We start from the raw sequence: 17,774 nt of genomic DNA, 5'->3' as shown, positions 1-17,774 counted from the left end.
TGCTTTTTTACAGTTTTTTTTTGTTCTTGTGGCAAAGGGTGTTATTATTGTCCCCATAATTCTTATTTACAGTTTTATAACCAGAAGCCAGAAACCTTTTCCTTTCTTTCTTTCTTTCTTTCTTTCTTTCTTTCTTTCTTTCTTTCTTTCTTTCTTTCTTTCTTTCTTTCTTTCTTTCTTTCTTTCTTTCTAAATAAGGTTTCTTGTAGCCAGGGCAAACCTTAAACTTGGTAAGTAGCCAAGAATCACCTTGAACTGATAATCTTGCCTTCACCTCTGAGTTCTAGGACTTTAGGCTTATACTGTAAACCTAGTTTTATGTTGTACATGTTATTCAAGCACCTTACCAACTGAGTTACATGCCCAGCCTAGAAACATCATTTTATTTTAAGCCAGAAGAATTTGAGCTCTGTTTTATCAGTGTTTTATATTCAACATTCCGATGCAAATTATACTCTTATTCTTAGTCTAGTATGCTTTTATTACCATACATCAGGGTTTTTTTTTTTTTTTTTTTTTTGAGATTCACTGACTTACGTTAAAAATATGTTCATAAGGGAGGTGCATGTCTTTAATACTATCACTTGGGGTACAAAGGCAGGCGGATCTCTTAGTTCAAGGCCAACCAGATATACACAGAGAAACCCTGTCTCGAAAAACCAAAAGAAAACAAAAACAATAAAAACATGTTCTTGTTTAAATAAATGAAAATGATTAAAAATAGAGTTTCTAGTTTATATTTCTGCACACCAGTCTGGATTGTATATAAAACTAATTTGATGTAATTTTATGGCTTACATCAGACCGGAAGATGACTGAAAGCTTGAGAATAAATATTAGATTACCTTCTTTAAAAAAAAATTCAGTCTCATAGAGACTGTCAGAACTTTCCAGTGCTGACTGTGTTTCAAGTCATCATGGTATTGGGTAGTTTTCAACTGCAGTGATTGCATCTCAGAGAATCATTAGTGGCTGTAACACAGCCACTACTCAAAGCAGAGTCCCTACAAGAATTCTGTTCTAAAGATAATCTAGCTATATAGCCTAGGCTTACCTAAAACTTGTTATTGTCCCTCAGCTTTATGGAATTACAGTTGTGTGCCATCATGCCTAACTGTAGATTGACTTTTTTGTCTTATGTACTAGGGATCTAACCTAGGCCTTGCACATGGTATGCAAGTGCTCAAATGCTGAGTTATATCTTCTGTCTCTAGATTGACTTTTTTGTTTGTTTGCTTTTCAAGACAAGGTTTCTCTGTATAACAGCTCTGACTGTCCTGGAACTCACTCTATAGACCAGGCTGTCCTCGAACTCACAGATCTGCCTACCCCTGCATCCCAAGTGCTAGGATTAAATGGATGTACCACCACCGCTCAGATTGGCTTTTAATTAACATTATAACAATTCATCTTAATTTTCCAACCTGCCTCTCTGTGTATCTGCCTGCTTGTTTGCCTGTTTCTCTTTCTCCCTCTCTCCCTCTCTCCCTCTCCCTCTCTTCCCATGAGGATTAAATCTAACACCTATGCATGCTAGACAGATATTGTGCCACAGACCTGTATCACCAGCCCTCTCCCTATACCAGTGGTTTTCAACCTTCCTAATGCTGTGACTCGTTAATACAGTTCCTCATGTTGTGGTGATAAAATTATTTTTGTTGCTACTTTAATAATTGTAATTTTGATACTGATATGAATTGTAATATAAATATTTTTGGAAGTAGAGTATTACCAAAGGAGGAGCTGTGAGCTACAGGTTGAGAACCACTGCCCTATACAAAAATGGAGTGGAGTACATGGGGCATTTTTTATCCAACTGATTGATAGTTTGGCAAATTTAAAGCAATAATTTCAAGGGACTGGAGAGATGGCTCAGAGGTTAAGAGCACTGACAGTTCTTCCAGAGGACCTGAGTTCAATTCCCAGCACCCACATGGTGGCTCATGACCATCTGGCTTCTGGCCTGGAGGTATACATGCAGTCAGACACTATATACATAGTTAATAAATAAGTCATTTTTTTAAAAAAAGTAGAAATTTTGAAAATTACTTAAATTTTTCTTTTTTTGATAATATCTTGCTACATAGTCCAGGCGGGCATTGAGTGCTTCATCTTACTACCTTTTGGATGATGTCATTATAGGATCTTGGGATTTTAGACATTGCTATCATAACTGTGAACGCTCAAATATTTATAATAAAGAGATGACTTTTTAAAGCAAGGTTTCTTTTAGAAGTTTGATTCTTCCATGTCAAGTACTTAACATTTGGATTTTATCTGGAAGAATTTGAGCTTCATTCCATAAGTGAATTGGTGATAAAATGTCTGCATTTTGCTGCAACATCTTTCTTGGTCCTACTGCCTTTGGATTAGCAATAGATATATTCACTGATCTCATGGGAGAAAATGTCTTTCTAGAATTCTAGGAAGAGGTAGTTTTATTTATTGAAAATTTACAGTTTAAAAAACAAGCTGAAGAATAACCTTGAAGAAAATCAGTTTTCCTAGACAGTTAAGTTAGAGTTTTTATAAACAAATGGTTCACAGTTTAAAACAATATCGTAAGTGGCCAGAGATCCTAAATGCTGGGTACTAGTGTTATATTTCAATCTAAATGTTTAGAAAATGCCATTTTGATTATTGACTAAACATGAAAAAGCAAGAAAAAATTTATGAGAGTTGATTATAGTTTGTGTCCATAACTTTGTATTTCCTTTAAAAATCAAGCCGATTTTGTGGATGGTTCTATATCGACCTGTTCCTCTTTAGTTAGTGAAGACTGTTGTAGGAAATTGTACAACTTAAGATAGTGTAAATTGAGCATGCCTGTGTGTGAACTGTCCCAGGGAAAAGAGACGCATGGGCTTTGTGCAGCTTGTAAGCAAAATCCCCTCTTCTCAGAGCGGGAGGTAGCGCAGATCATTTCAACTTCCTCAGATGTTGGCTAAAACCAGGTCTTTGACTAAGATCCTTAAAAAAAAAAAAAGTAAGAAATTCTCCTGCAAGGGTAAGAAGACCATTTGGTATGGTCTTCTGGGTGTCCAAGGAAAAAATAATTTTTAAGTGAAGGCTTCAGTGATTATCTCCTGGAAGCTTCTAAAAGTTTGGGTTTAGTGAACATACCTGTCATATTATTCAGAACTCAGGATACTTGTAAAGATGTATGTTTATGACCGGGCGGTGGTGGCGCACGCCTTTAATCCCAGCACTCGGGAGGCAGAGGCAGGCGGATCTCTGTGAGTTCGAGACCAGCCTGGTTTACAAGAGCTAGTTCCAGGACAGGCTCCAAAACCACAGAGAAACCCTGTCTCGAAAAAAGCAAAAAAAAAAAAAAAAAAGATGTATGTTTATAATTGCTTACAATTCCTCCTGTGCAGAAACCGACAGCTGGTTAAATCAATGAAAGATAAAATAGAGGCTTTTTTTTCTAGGCTATTACTCTTTTTTTCATACTTTTAATAGTACATGTAAAAATTTCAAGATTCTTTAAGGTGGGTTTTTAATTAAAAATAGGAAAAGTAAACATTTCTGAGTAAATGTCAGGGCTTGATTTGTGGGGAATCAGCTCTAGAAAGGCTTGTGTTATGGAGAAGTTTATATTTAGTAGTTACATCAGTAATGCACATGTGGATTCTAGATGTTTTCTAAACCTTTTAAATGTTTATAACCTTAAGACTCATAGCTCAGGTCATAATTCTTTTGTTAACTCTTAAAATGTATTATTTCAGAACCACTCATGAATTCTTGTTTGGTGCTCTTGCTGAACTGGTTGATAATGCAAGGTATGTAGTCTTCCAGCCTCTTAATTGCTTAGAGGGAGAGCTTTATGGATCATCATGACTTTTGCTCTCTGATGACTCGAGAGAAAGATGTTTTTGTTGTATATGTTGCAACTCCTAAGAGACTCGTTAGCAGAAAGTATTTTTATTATCACAGTATTTGACACTTTCTTGATTACCTTAAATTCATTCATTGCTCTTTGTGTTCCAACCTAAAAATAGGAAGCTTACCACTTCCAAACCACCTTCCCTTGTGTATCAGCATCTGATAATTGTGAGAAGTAGAGGATTAAGATAGGAACTGGAGAGTCAAACTAATTGGACACATAGATTAGAGTATTAGTTTGTGTTGCCAAGACACTGTACTGCTGAATGTCTTGAAAACTAGGCCAGATTTGTTATTTTATTACAAGTGACTACTCTTTAATCAGTATCTTCCATTGTGGTTTTTTTGTTATTTTGAGGCAGGACCTCACTCTGGCTGGCCTGGTAACCACTGTGTTGACTAGGCTAATTAATGTTTACTTTACAAAGATCCGCTGACCTCTTCCTCTTATAGTTATATTAACAAAATATTGTCTTGGTTTTAGTGAATGTAAACTCTAAAATTTAGATACTTATTGACTAGTGTTGACATAATGAAGGAAGAAGAGGGTAAGAGTTGATAGTAGAATTTGAAACTTCCTCAGTTAGTGAATTTACTTGTAATTTCTAATGTCTGTACAGCTGTTAGTATACTGTATACTGTTAGTACTTTTTGTGTTTTTGAGACAGGTCTTACTGTACAGCCCAAGGTCCTCCTGCCTCAGTCTTTTGAGTGTGGCCATTATAGATGTGTGTTACCATACTTGACTTTTATTATTGCTTTTGTTACTATATTCTTGTTACCTGCTCATGGAAATGTACTAGATGACACATTGTTTAACTTCCAATCCTACATCTGGCCACTTCTCCTTCAGAGGAAGTCACTGCTAGTTTAGCAGACAATGAAAGATTAATTTCCTCAGTCAAAGTGAGCCTGGAGATACCAGCATGTATGAGACACTTAAAACTGTACCCAGGTCCTGTTTGTCATGCATCTTAATAAATTTGGAATGCTTGAAATATTTCATAGATATGTCAGGGAAATTGTGTGGTAAAGTATAAAAACAAAACTTTAATATATATATATCTATTTAAATATATGCATATATTTACTATATATGAATTGTTCATAGCTTGAACAATTCAAAATAATATGCATTACTCTTAAAATACTGTATATTTTGCTGGTTGATACTTTAAATTCTCATCTGTATCTCAGATTTTTTTTTTCCTTTTGCAGAGATGCTGATGCCACCAGAATAGACATTTATGCTGGTAAGCCACACTTTAGATCTTTTATTGCCTAAGAAGTGACTGGGAAATAACTGGCTTCTAGAGCCTGGAGATGACAGAATTTCTTCATGCTCTAAGTAGAAATGGGGCAGATCCGACCACATATGTCTTAGAACCCAGGAGCTTTAAGAGGGTGCTGGAATAGAGTAGTGGGAAGTACAATGATCCAGTGTTAGTCATCTTTCTGGAAGACAGGATCTTGTTGAAATTAATCCTTCACTACTCCTGGTAACAGAGGTTTTTCCCTGGAAAGTTGCTGGTGTCAGTTGCAGAAAATTGCTGGTAATTGGTTTATAGAGATGCTGAGATCATGTGTTAGGCTTTTCTAGAGTAACAGAACCTTACAGAATGAATCACACACACTATATATATAGTGAGAGAGAATATATATAAAAAGGGGATTTATTAGAATGACTTACAGGCTTCAGTCCAGCTAATCCAACAATAGCTAGCTGTGAATAGCGTATCCAAGAACCCAGTAGTGCTCAGTCCACAAGGCTGGATGTCTCAGCTAGTCTTCAGTACATGCTGGAATCCCAAAGAGGTAGGCTTCAATGCCAGTGAAGGAATGGATGGGCTAGCAAGGTGGAGGCAAGCAAAGAGCAAAAGCTTCCATCTTTCATGTCCTTATATAGGCTTCCAGCAGAAAGTGTGGCCCAGATTAAAAGGTGTATTTTCCTGCCTCGAGATCCAGATCAAGGCATGTGTCTTCCTTCCTCAAAGGTCCAGATAAGAAGTGAATCCACCCACTTCAAATCAAGCAGAGAATCTCTCACAAGTGTACCCTCCATTTCTAGATTCCAGTTAATTCCAGATGTAGTCAAGTTGACAACCAAGAAATCATCACAAGTCCACTTCTTGTCAACTTGACATACACTCATATCTCTTTATGTTGTAATTATTTCTAAATGAAGACAATAACCAGGTCATAATAATGCCTAAATATAATGTAATTATCCCACATATAATTAGAAACACATTATATATTTAACCAGGTCATAATTGTGCCTAACTTGATATAACTATCCATTGTATAACTACAAATGCATTATAAATCTAGAATAGGTGACAATGTCCCTTGGGGGGTATTCTTTTAGTATCTCAAACTTATATCACGAGAAGGAAAGTGAAAGAAAACACAAATACCTGCATAAACACATTTTTAACAAAATGCAATACTCATGTCAACTATGATCCTTGTTTCTGTTACTGGTCATGTGACCTTAGCTGTATTTCCTCCACTCTCGCAAGCACCTCAGCAGATCTTGGTTCTTTTCCCGGAGGAGGAAAGGCAGAAAAGGCAAATCCATAGCCAGAATAAGCATCTACTCTAGTAAGGACAAAGTGTTCTTTCTATGGAGGAAATGGTCCAATGCAGTCAACGTGTCACCAGGTGGTCTGGCCACCCTGGGGAATGGTTCTGCGTCTGGGGCTCAGTGATTGTCTCTGCTGTTGTCATGTCTGGCTCTCAGCAAGCAGTAGCTGTAGCCAAGTCACTTGGTGAGTTGCGGTCCATGTTGTTGAGCCCATGTGTAACCTTCATCACTGCCACCATGGCCGCTTTGTTCATTGACCCCATTGGTCAATGACAGGAATGGCTGAGGAAAGAGGCTACTGTCCACAGAAGAGTCATCCTATCTACTTGATTATTGAGCTTCTCAGCAGAAGTCACTTTTTGATGAGCATTTACATGGGACACAAGTATTTTCACATCCTTTGCCCATTTGGAGAGATCTATGCACATACATCCTCCCCAGATGTTTTTCTCACCTATTTCCATGATTGTTTCCAAGTCCCTGACCATCTAGCCAATCCATTGGCTCTAAGCCCATGAATCAGTAAATCGCACATCTTGGCCATTTCTCCTTCAGAGGAAGTCACTGTTGGTTTAGCAGACAATGAAGGATTGATTTCCTTGGTCAAAGGTGAAATAGGCAGTATTTCAAGGGGTGGTACTGAGGGTACTACTTCCTGAGGTGAAAAAGAAAAAAAAAAACTCAAGAATCTGAGAGTTCAAAGTTCTCACCTTCAGTAGGTTCCTCCCATACATCTCTACTCCAAGTTACAGGATCCCAGTTTCCACCAACTAATGCCCTTCCTTTAACTGTGAATACCATCTGAGGCTGGAACTTGAGTTTTCTCTGTAATTCAGCCTTATAATGAGGGCTTCAGCTTGATTTTCTACAACTTGAGCTCTGTGGCTGCTGGACAGAAGATTCTCTTCTAGGCCACACTTAGAAACTTTTAGACTGTTTTTGTGCATCTAGAACTGGTCAGTTTTATCACTAAAATTCTGAGGTACTAGAAGTTGATTGGTTTTTGTCACAGAGCTCAACCCTATCCTTTATCAGTTCATCCGGAGATGAATTAAGCAACCAACCAGCATAATCATTTCCCTTATTTTTCTCCAAACTATCTAAAGTTTCACATACAGGGTCCCCAAATTCTTTCCCACTCACAATTGGTGAACCAGGATAATCTAAAGCATTTATCTCACTATATGGTTCATACCATGGGCTTTTAATATTCTTTGAACTCCCAGGAGAAGGGATAATTGGAGAGGCTTCAGTAACTGTAGGTGCTGGCAAATTGAAAAGCCTGTTACAAATACTTAAAAGATTCATCCTTATACTTTTGTTGTTCTAGAGCCAGATTTGGTACTAAAATTTGTAATTAGGGTTCTCTAGAGTAACAGAACTTATGAAATGAATCTCTACATATAAAAAGGGGGTTTATTAGAGTGACTTACAAGCTTCAGTCAAACTAATCTAACAGTTGCTGACTGTCCAAGAATCCAGTAGTTGCTCAGTGCACAAGGCTGGATGTCTCAGCTAGTCTTCAGTACATGCTGGATCCCAGTGAGGTAGGCTCCAGTGCCAGTGAAGGAATGGATTGGATGGGCGAGCAAGGTGGGGGCAAGCAGGCTATGATATAAAGAGCTTCCTTCTTCCTGCCCTGTAGAGGTTTCCAGTAGAAGGTGTGGCTCAGATTCAAGGTGTATCTTCCTGCCAGATCAAGACACGAGTCTTCCTTCCTCAAAGGTCCAGATAAGAAGTGAATCTACTCACTTCAAACCAAGCAGAAAATCCCTCACAGATCTGCCATCCTTTTCTGGATTCCAGTTAATTCCTGATGTAGTCAAGTTGACAATAGTCATTATAAAACATCTTTTTGAAATGTTAGGCTTAAAACTGGATGCTGTGACATCCTCTACTGTTTGTTCAGTTGGTTTTACTTTTATATTGTAAGATCATCTTTGTCCTAGAGTTACGGTGACAGTGACAGAGTTTTTAGTTATTGTCAATTGGCTTTTTTTTTTGTTTTCTGCCCATTCAATATTTATAGCAATACCTTTTTGATCATTTTGATCCTAAAAACTTGAACAAGGAAATAGACAATTCTTAAATTCAATTTGGCTAGTGTGATATATTTTATTGACATTCTTTTCTAAATCTGAAATATTTTTGGTCATATTTTGAGCATATGCTCTAAAAAAGTTTGTTTATGTGGAATATACAGTTTTGAAAGTCTTTGTTTATGTGGAATATACAATTACTAGGTAACCCTCTTCATGGAATCATTTGATAAGTGGAAATAAACACAGAACCTCTAGTGTTGTATTGTTAGGAAGATTCTCTAGATAAGACAAAGGACTAAGAGTAAATTATTTTGGAGAAAAAAGAAAATAATAATGCCTACATATTAGCTATTCACCAAAATTCTGAAAGCTGCCTGTAGAAAAGGCTGCCAAAGTGGTAGAAATACTTTGGATTTTTGTTGTTGTTTGTTGTTTTGGGGGTTTTAGACAGAGACACACTATGTAACTTTCTAATCTAGAGGAAAGTAACAGGAAAAAGTAGTATTGTAAGGCTTGAAGATGTTGATTGCTAAATCTCCTAGATGGTGCCACCTTTCCAAGCCATGCTGAGTGTGCATGCAGGAGTGCTGGCAGTTACCTCTCAAAGAAACTGACTATTCACATCATTACCCAGAAGATAAAGAAACATGAGCCTCCACTTCAAGTGATGTTGAAGGAACATATCCTCATAGTGGTCTTTCTAAGAAGTTATAAAGAAAAGATCATCTTTATTCCCTTCTACCATCTTCATTGGGTAAATTTTAGCAAGGAAATTTAAGAAAGTTAGGTTATAAAAGGAGCGCTCAGTGTGCTTTCTATTTGTTTTGGGGAAAGTTCAGAGGATGAGATGAGGCCTTTGCTCTCAGAACCTAATACCTAATTAAAGAAATGGCACACTACAAATGGTTACAGATGAACAGATAAACAGTCAAGACATAAGAAACTGGGTATTGTAGCACTTGCTGTTAATCCTTACAGGGGTGGGGAGGCAGGAGGATCGGTTTAATCATCTTGACTATTTGGGGAGTCCAAGGCCAACCTGAAGAAACTTACTTTAAAAATCTCTCTCTCTCTCTCTCTCTCCCCCTCCCCGCGTGCGCACGTATGCCACATGTGGGGGGTATACATGGAGGCAAGAAGAGAGCATTAGATCCTCTAGAATTGAAGTTACAGGTGGTTTTGGGCAACTCAGTATGGTTCTTGGTGACTGAACTTGGGTCTTCTGCAAAAAGAGTATATGCCCTAACCACTGAGTCATCTCTGTAGTCCCATAAAACAAAAACAAAAAGCCAGACAAAAAAGAAGCTTTGAGGTAAATCCTTGAACTAGAACTTGAACCCACAGTTGAAGCAATAACTGCTGAAATAACCTGATTCCTTTACCCTAACACAGGCCTAGAAAGTCAGTTCTGGGGTATTATTCAAGGGATTTCATTGGTCTTGGGAACTTTTCAAGTGGCATTTGGCTCAAAATAGTTTTTAGATCCCAAGAGAGTCTTCATAATTTTCTGACAGTATACAACAAATGTCTCTGGGCAGGTGCTAGGATGCTGCTGCCACATGCTCTGTACCTATCCATTGTGAGTCTGTTTGACTGCTTCTCATAGACGGAACTTGGGAAGCTTTTAATACTTTAAAAACAAGAACAACAAAAAACCCTTGTTCCTGATGGCCACATTTCACTTGGATGAGCTAGATTTTGATAAGAAGTGCTGCCTTAGGAGAAATGTTCTCATCTACTAGGATCTTCTAGAAGAGCCTCACTCTGGACCTTTGAAGAGGCATTTGTTCAGCCTCCTGAACATTGAGAGATACTTATAAGTCCCTGTGGTTTATGGCCCATCTAAAATAGTATTTTAATTTGCATTAGTTTGTTTATTTAACAGAGTGCAGTCATGACTCATTTAGTTTTACCCTGTGGGGGGGGGAAGCATTTAAAACAGATTTGTCAGGATAGATAATTGTACAAAGTGAACTGAAGCTTGGACTCTAGGAACTAGGCTCCCAAGTAGCCTTGGGCCTTGACCTTATATTATTTTACACAGCTTCTTCTTTTTTAGTAGATGTGTTACTTTTATTCTTGTGCTGAGCAGTGGACCATGAACAACATCTGTACTGGGGAGGTTGATGTTAGTGGTTCTTTACATGGTTTGTTTGGGTCTCCTGCTTCAGTTTCTGCCTCACTCCCTTTTCTGTTTGATATCTACATATCTGATTCCAAGACTAGTTTTCCCATTGTTTACGTAGTCTTCACTGAATTAAAAGCCACCTTGAAAATTAGTATAGCCTTTTTCCTTATTTGAGAATTTTTATTGTTACTACTTGCTATGAGTTACCATATGGTGCTCGTATAAGACAGCTACTAAGATAATTCTTTATCTACTTATTGGAATGGAGGCCACAGTCTTGTGTCGTGTTTCCTTCTTGTTGGCTAGGAATCCCTGCCAAAACTGTGCTGAATATTGCTAAAGGTCTGTAATTCTGACTAGGCAGGTCTATCCCAGAACTAAGAACCTCTTGCTGAATCTTGTGTCATTTGCTTTTCAAGGGCCCATATCTAGGAGGGGATATGACAGATATACAGATAGCTCACAATCTGCAGTTAGTCTAGTGGTGATAGTATATAAATATAGTAATTAATCTTTATGTGGCAACTGCCATCATTGTGCTTATTACTACATGTTGTATCGTTGAATGTTACCTCAGACTTAAATCACAAAGGAAGGTACCCTGTTGAGTTTGAACAGTTGATAAGGTATAATACATAATAGATTACATAAATGACTTGGGGTCCATGATGTTGGACAGATGTAATAGTATATCATGTTGATATAAAAAGGTATATAGAAAAATAGATATGATATGTAAGAAAGAAAGATATAAAAGATATACATATTCAGTGATCTTGAATGTTAAGTACTGGTCTCTTCTAATAGATTCTCTGAAGCCTTGTTGTGAATTAGAAAGCACTAGAGAAGTTTCATGTCCTCAAAAGCCCTGAAGTTTAACTCACACTAGCTTAGTAGTACTATTAGGAGAAACTAGATTTGAACTAACCCTTCTTTTTATACCCGGCTTCACTTTGGTTCACTTTCTGTGCCCAGGTTGTCGCCCTATAAGTGGTAACAGTCCAGTAATGGTAGCTGCTTCTTTTACAGAAAGGCGGGATGACCTCCGAGGAGGATTTATGCTTTGCTTTTTGGATGATGGAGCAGGAATGGATCCGAGTAAGTGGTTATGGTGACTGTTTCTTTTTCAGAACATAACAATTTACTGTCAAAGTTGCTTTTCTGTGACCTCACTGTTGTGGCTAGATGATCCACCTAGGGAATGAGAAGCTGTTGCAACATCTCAGGCTTTATTACACTGTGTGTTTGCTGGGTCTTAACATAGGAGGTGTTTGGACAACACAGAATGTCAATCTGAAATCAGTTAGATTACCTGTCTCTTGACAATGTGTTTATCAGCTTGCACAACATCCTGGAGCCATCACTACTGAGACTTCTTCCCCTGAAACTGTTTACCATGTTCTAGTAACAACACAGGGCACTGTGGTGGTATTGATGGACTAGGCAAGGATTACTTTCTTATGCCTCATGACTGACTTTCCTTCGAGAGAGGTTTTGTTGGCACAGAGCCTTGCTTATATTTAACATGACTCACATCCCTAGTTTTGAGAAGTCTGGGGAAGAAACGCTAACTTTTTATTTCTCTTATCTACCACTTGAGGTGATGCTGCCAGTGTGATCCAGTTTGGGAAGTCGGCCAAACGAACTCCAGAGTCCACCCAAATTGGGCAGTATGGCAATGGATTAAAATCGTATGTATATTGAAAGCCTGCTGTAGGGCTGAACACAAAGTCACATGGTGTGTTCTTGCTGTTCATCCCTTTGTCCCTCTAGGACTATTAACTCTGGAGCAGCAGGAGAGTCAGAAAGGAGTGATGGTTGGGGGTGGTTTACCAACTATCTAGCTGAATTTTCTCACTAGTTTGAGTAGTATGAGTATCTAAAACACTGTTCTCTAGAACTCTCTCTCTTCCCTTATTGAATAATAGATAGTTTTATCCCGTGTTTGAAAATGTGGGTGGTTTTCTTCTGGGCTGGGGTGTATTTGAGATGGCAAGGGAGTCACTTCACAATGTATCAGTATGCTTGTGCTGGACATTGGGGACCCAGAGTGAAAAAGGGGCAGTTCTCCTGGAGCGCCCTGTGTGGGCATTCTCTAAGGCCATATTGTAGGAGACCCATCTTATTCCTTCAGTCTATTGGGATATCCCTTGGGCTTTGGTTCTCACTTGTTTAGTGCTTAGAATGTGTTGTTTGTAGGTCCTGCTTGTTGGGGTTTCTGTCCCGCCCAGTTCCTCACGGGAAGTCCCAAAGAAAATTACACAGAGGTCTCCATAAGTTATAAACTCATTGATCCATTAGCTTAGGCTTCTTGTTAACTCTTATAACTTACATTAGTCCATTATTCTATTATATGTTAGCCACATGGCTCAGTACCTTTTTCAGCAGGGCAGGTCACATCCTGCATCTTCGGTGTCTGCACAGGACTGTGGAGGAATGGGCTTCCTCCTTCCCAGAATTCTCATTGTCCCGTCTCTACTTCCTGTCTGGTTGTCCTGCCTATACTTCCTGCTTGGCTACTGGCCAATCAGGGTTTATTTAAGACATAATTGACAGAATACAGAATTGTCCCACACTAGTTGTTCTGGTTTTTGAGTAAAGCTCTGAGGAAAAGGTTTCTGATTCTGAAATGCTCACTTCCAGCTGTATGTACCTTTGGGTGGAATACTATTTAGTGGAATGTGAGTTTGTGCAAATGAGATTATGACTCATGTTCCATCTTGCTGTGGAAGTGTGTTGTTTTATGTGAGAAAGGGTGGTGGTTTGATCTGTCAGCAGCCTCAGTTGGGCTTCATGTGCATTGTGCTTTGGGTGTGGAGAAGAGAATGCTTCCAAAAAAACCAGGGCCCTGGTTCCTGGGCTTTCTTCTCAGGGAAGGACCTGAATGTTAATAATAAGCATTCCCCATGTGCCAGAAGGTATTGTGGCTAAAAATTTTGTATGGATGATATCATTTAAGCCACACTTCAGCCTGAGATAGGTGGGTTTTGATAGCATTCTCAATGAAATTTAGATGTATAGGAGTGAAATGACTTGCCTGATGGTATAAAGGTGTTTATTTGAAGAGTGAATATATGAGCCAGGTCTTTCTGATTAGAAAATGGCAGGGACTGTCCATTTGACTTTGGTCAAAGGTTCAGATCTCAATCCAGCCATTTAGTCACTAAAGTTGTGGCTTCTTGCAAATTGATCATACTTACAAATAGTTAGGATCACCTGTTATTATTGCCTTGAGAGTCCCCAGACTGTGATCACAATGGGAACCTTCCCCAGAGGATTCTGAAAATCTAAGACCTGTAAAAACCGAGGTCTCCAATAGAGTCAGCTCCTATCTAGTCCTACCAGTTCTGCAGACTCAGCTTTACTTCTCTGACAGTTTCCTAACCTAGAAAATGAGGTTCTAACTGCTGATACTCTCCTCAGGAGCCGGTTAAGTATGACTCAGAAAGTACTTAGAAGACTGAGAAAGAACATGTACAGAGTTAGAGTGCAGTTATCAACATGTTTTGGGGGCTTTTATGAAAGTTCCTTTGAATTGGAGCCATCTAGTGTTCAAAGTTAAGAAGTTACATGAGGTGATTTACAGTGAGAATAGGGTTTAGCAAAGGTGGTGTTTTGAGGTTTCTGCTAATCGGACCCTATTGTCAGGATCAAAAACAGAAACAAAAAAGATACAAAGAAAGTCTTCTCAAGTTTGAGTAAGGGCAGTGCTACCCACAACCTGCAGGAAAAGTAGTCCTATCTTCAGGAAAAGGAGAATTGATAGCCCCCAGAGCATCTACTTAGTGTCTTGGGAATTTTCCTGAGTGCTTGGGAAATGCGACATGAGATTCATTTGTGTGCCTGGCATGCCAGTCTGAATTGTATATAGAGATTAATGAGGCTTCCTACCATTGTCTACTCCCAGGGGTATTGTAAGGACTAATGAGATAATAGCCAGAAGCTGCTCAGAAAAAAAAAAAAACAAAAAAAAAAACGAGCTAAACAACTGCATTGTTGAGTAGATAGTCCTTCTACTGCTGCTTCATACTTCTGCTGTGTCCTGTGCTGCCTGAAGAAGCCTGTCTCTACCTGCTCCAATAGAGGATTACCATGGCCAAACAGGAAGGAAGCCATTGACATTGATTGCATTTAGATTTTTGCCAGATAAATTTTGTTTTCCATTGATTCTAGGGATTGTACCGAGGCCCTTGCACATGCTAGGCAAGTGTTCTACCATTCTGCTGTATGCCAGGCTCCAAACTGCCTTGTAGAAGACGAACTCAAGGCTATATCAGAATTAGCTCAAAGTAGCAAAGCAATTCTGAGACCAAAAATGGCTAGAGTTACGGGACATGGATGTACTCCTCTTTGAACTATTTTCAAAGATCAAATTTTAAACTGGGCCTGATCATGATCGAAAAAAAAATTAGCATTTGTGTTTTGATAAATGTTGCATTCATGCTGATTTTTGAAAGACTTGTGAGAGTCATCTTTTGACTCTTCTCTTGACAGTGTAGTAAAAAGACGGATAGGAACAGGGTGTTGCCCAAAAAGAAGATGATGTGTTCAAGGTGTCCACTGTTGGAGTTAAACGAGTGGTGTCACAGAAGACCCCATGAACCAAGAGCTCAAGCAGGTTCTCTTGTTAGGGCTGTGGCAGTAAGCTGGGAGGAAAGCAAACCTGGGACTTGTCATCTGGGCGAATATATTCTAGAAGGATGGTGAGAAGGGAAGTTTGCTCAAGGAGGTTATAGACTAAGAAATTAGAGACCGTTAGGAAGGCACAGCAAGGAGTGCTGGCTGAGTGCAAGTGGACAGGGGCTGTGGGATTTCTTGGGAGTAGGGCCATTGGTGGTCTTGAAGAGGGCCCTCTGGTCATACTCAGTTATGCCAAGAAGGAGCTCTCCCTTTCCAGATGAGCTTTGAGTCCTTGGGAGAGTGATCTGTTTTCTGTTTCCTTTTCAGGGGCTCAATGCGCATTGGGAAGGATTTTATTCTCTTCACTAAGAAGGAGGACACCATGACCTGTCTCTTCCTGTCTCGTACCTTTCATGAGGAAGAAGGCATTGATGAAGTAGGTTTTATCCTTGTGGCCTGAGTTGCCACTTGACATTTACTGGGTTTATCTGTTGTTCTGAGCTCTTTGAAGTTGTAGAATTGAAGCACTTGCCTGCTCTTATGGGATGAGATGGGTGGATGCATTGGTTGGAGGATGGTAAGGCAGATAATACCTTTATGTGAGAGGAAGTGAAATGTCCAGGTAAAGACAACAGCTTTTCTGTTTTTGAGAGACTGTAAAGTGACCAGAAGTGAGAGTTGGATTCTAAGCTTCTCCTTATCTGCAAGATACCCCAGTCTGTGGAGAATTGTTACTCAGGCGGGTATTTTGGACTTCCCTAACTGATTGGAAATTATAGTTGTTGGTGTTTTTTTTTTAATTATTTTATAATTTATTTAGGTTTTTCTTTTTTTTAAGATTTATTTATTTTATTATGTATACAACATTCCTTCCATGTGTGCCTGCAGGCCAGAAGAGGGCACCAGATCTCATTATAGATGGCTGTGAGCCACCATGTGGTTGCTGGGAATTGAACTCAGAACCTCTGGAAGAGCAGCCAGTGCTCTTAACCGCTGAGCCATCTCTCCAGCCCGGAAATTATAGTTGATGGTAATAATAGAACATCAGGTAATAATAGAACATCAGGGTCTTTCTCCTCCGAGGATTATTTTGTGGAGTGTGTTGTGAACACATTTTCTTTCTGAGGAAATGTGTCGTGTCGATCTAACTCATGTCAGAAGCCATGAGTCAGATCCCTAACCAGGCAGGTTGTGAAGCAGGTAAGTATTTGGAAAACATTAGTATGTGCTCATTGTTAGTAGCACCTTCCACCTGCTCTCACTAAGAGCTGCTTCCTTGCCCCAGTGATTATTACTGTCCTGAAAGACAGACTTAGAAATATATCTTACTTTTAGAATATATTGGGATTGGAAAGATGGTTCAGCAGTAAAGAGCACTGGCTGCTCTTTCAGAGGACCAGGTTCAATTCCCAGCACCCACTCCCGTTCCACAGGATCGGATACCCTCCTCTGACCTCTGTGGGTACCAGGCATGCATGTGGTGCACAGACATATAAGCAAGCAAAACATCCATATGCATTTAAAAAAAAAAAAACTTTTTGGTAATTAATTAGGCAGTTACCTAATTACAGATGTCTAGATTATTCTCTTTGTGGTTTGGTGACTCAAATACTGAAGAACAAATGTTCTTTTCTTTTTGAGACAGAGTCTAACTGTGTAGTTCTGGTTGTCCAGAACTTGTTATGTAGACCAAGCTGACCTCAACTCACAGAGATCCACCTGCCTTTGCCTCCTGAATGTAGGGATTAAAGGCGTATACCACTGTACTTGTCAAAGAACTGTTTCTTGCTGGGGGAGTAGGGAAGGTCTGGCCAGCTTTTTAGGTGTGAGTAATAGAGGCTAGAGCTTGAGAGGGATCTAGGAAGTGTGGAAAGAAATTCATAGCTGTCACATAAGTAGATGGTCCAATTGAGAAGTTCAGTCTAGTCCCCTTTGTTGGTTAGCAGTGATTGAATTCGTACTGGTGCTGTTGAAATCTGAGTATAAATTTGTGGCAGATTAATTGATGTTAAAACAGGCATGTTTTTCTACCATTTTTATTTATCTAGTTAGTCAACTTGTTCACCTGTTAGGTATGGTTTGTTACCCTATTCAGCATATTTGGAGAGAAATACACTGAGGCTATAAAGAGCAAACTTCTAGAAGAAGATAGGACAGGAAGACAGCCTGGACTAAGGTATTCAGAAATGTTGCCTAGTGAAGGAGTCTTGGAGTCAGTGAAAACGTTCTCTTTTTTTTAATATTTTTTTTAATTATTGATTTTATTGAGCTATACATTTTTCTTCGCTCCCCTCCCTTCCTCTCTCCTCCCCTTCAACCCTCTTCCATGGTCTCCATGCTCCCAATTCACTCATGAGATCTTGTCTTTTTCTACTTCCCATGTAGATTAGATCTATGTATGTCTCTCTTAGGGTCCTCAGTGTTGTCTAAGTTCTCTGGGATTGTGATTGGTAGGCTGGTTTTCTTTGCTTTATGTTTAAAAACCACTTACGAGTGAGTACATATGATAATT

General features: G+C 39.1%; 1 protein-coding gene across 2 annotated transcripts in view; it reads left to right on the top strand.

Moving 5' to 3' along the window:
- Positions 1–17,774, top strand: part of Morc2 (MORC family CW-type zinc finger 2) — a 46,454-nt gene that overhangs the window by 6,693 nt on the left and 21,987 nt on the right. For both annotated transcript variants that reach the window (XM_057772221.1, XM_057772220.1), the window contains 5 exons: positions 3,729–3,782; positions 5,104–5,138; positions 11,672–11,740; positions 12,243–12,333; positions 15,590–15,698. In XM_057772221.1, coding sequence (XP_057628204.1) covers positions 3,729–3,782; positions 5,104–5,138; positions 11,672–11,740; positions 12,243–12,333; positions 15,590–15,698 — 358 coding nt within the window. The remainder of the gene's footprint in view (positions 1–3,728; positions 3,783–5,103; positions 5,139–11,671; positions 11,741–12,242; positions 12,334–15,589; positions 15,699–17,774) is intronic.

This window comes from Chionomys nivalis, chromosome 6 (genome assembly GCF_950005125.1).
Source record: "Chionomys nivalis chromosome 6, mChiNiv1.1, whole genome shotgun sequence".
Lineage (NCBI taxonomy): Eukaryota > Metazoa > Chordata > Mammalia > Rodentia > Cricetidae > Chionomys > Chionomys nivalis.
This window is presented reverse-complemented; position numbering and strand designations above follow the sequence as displayed.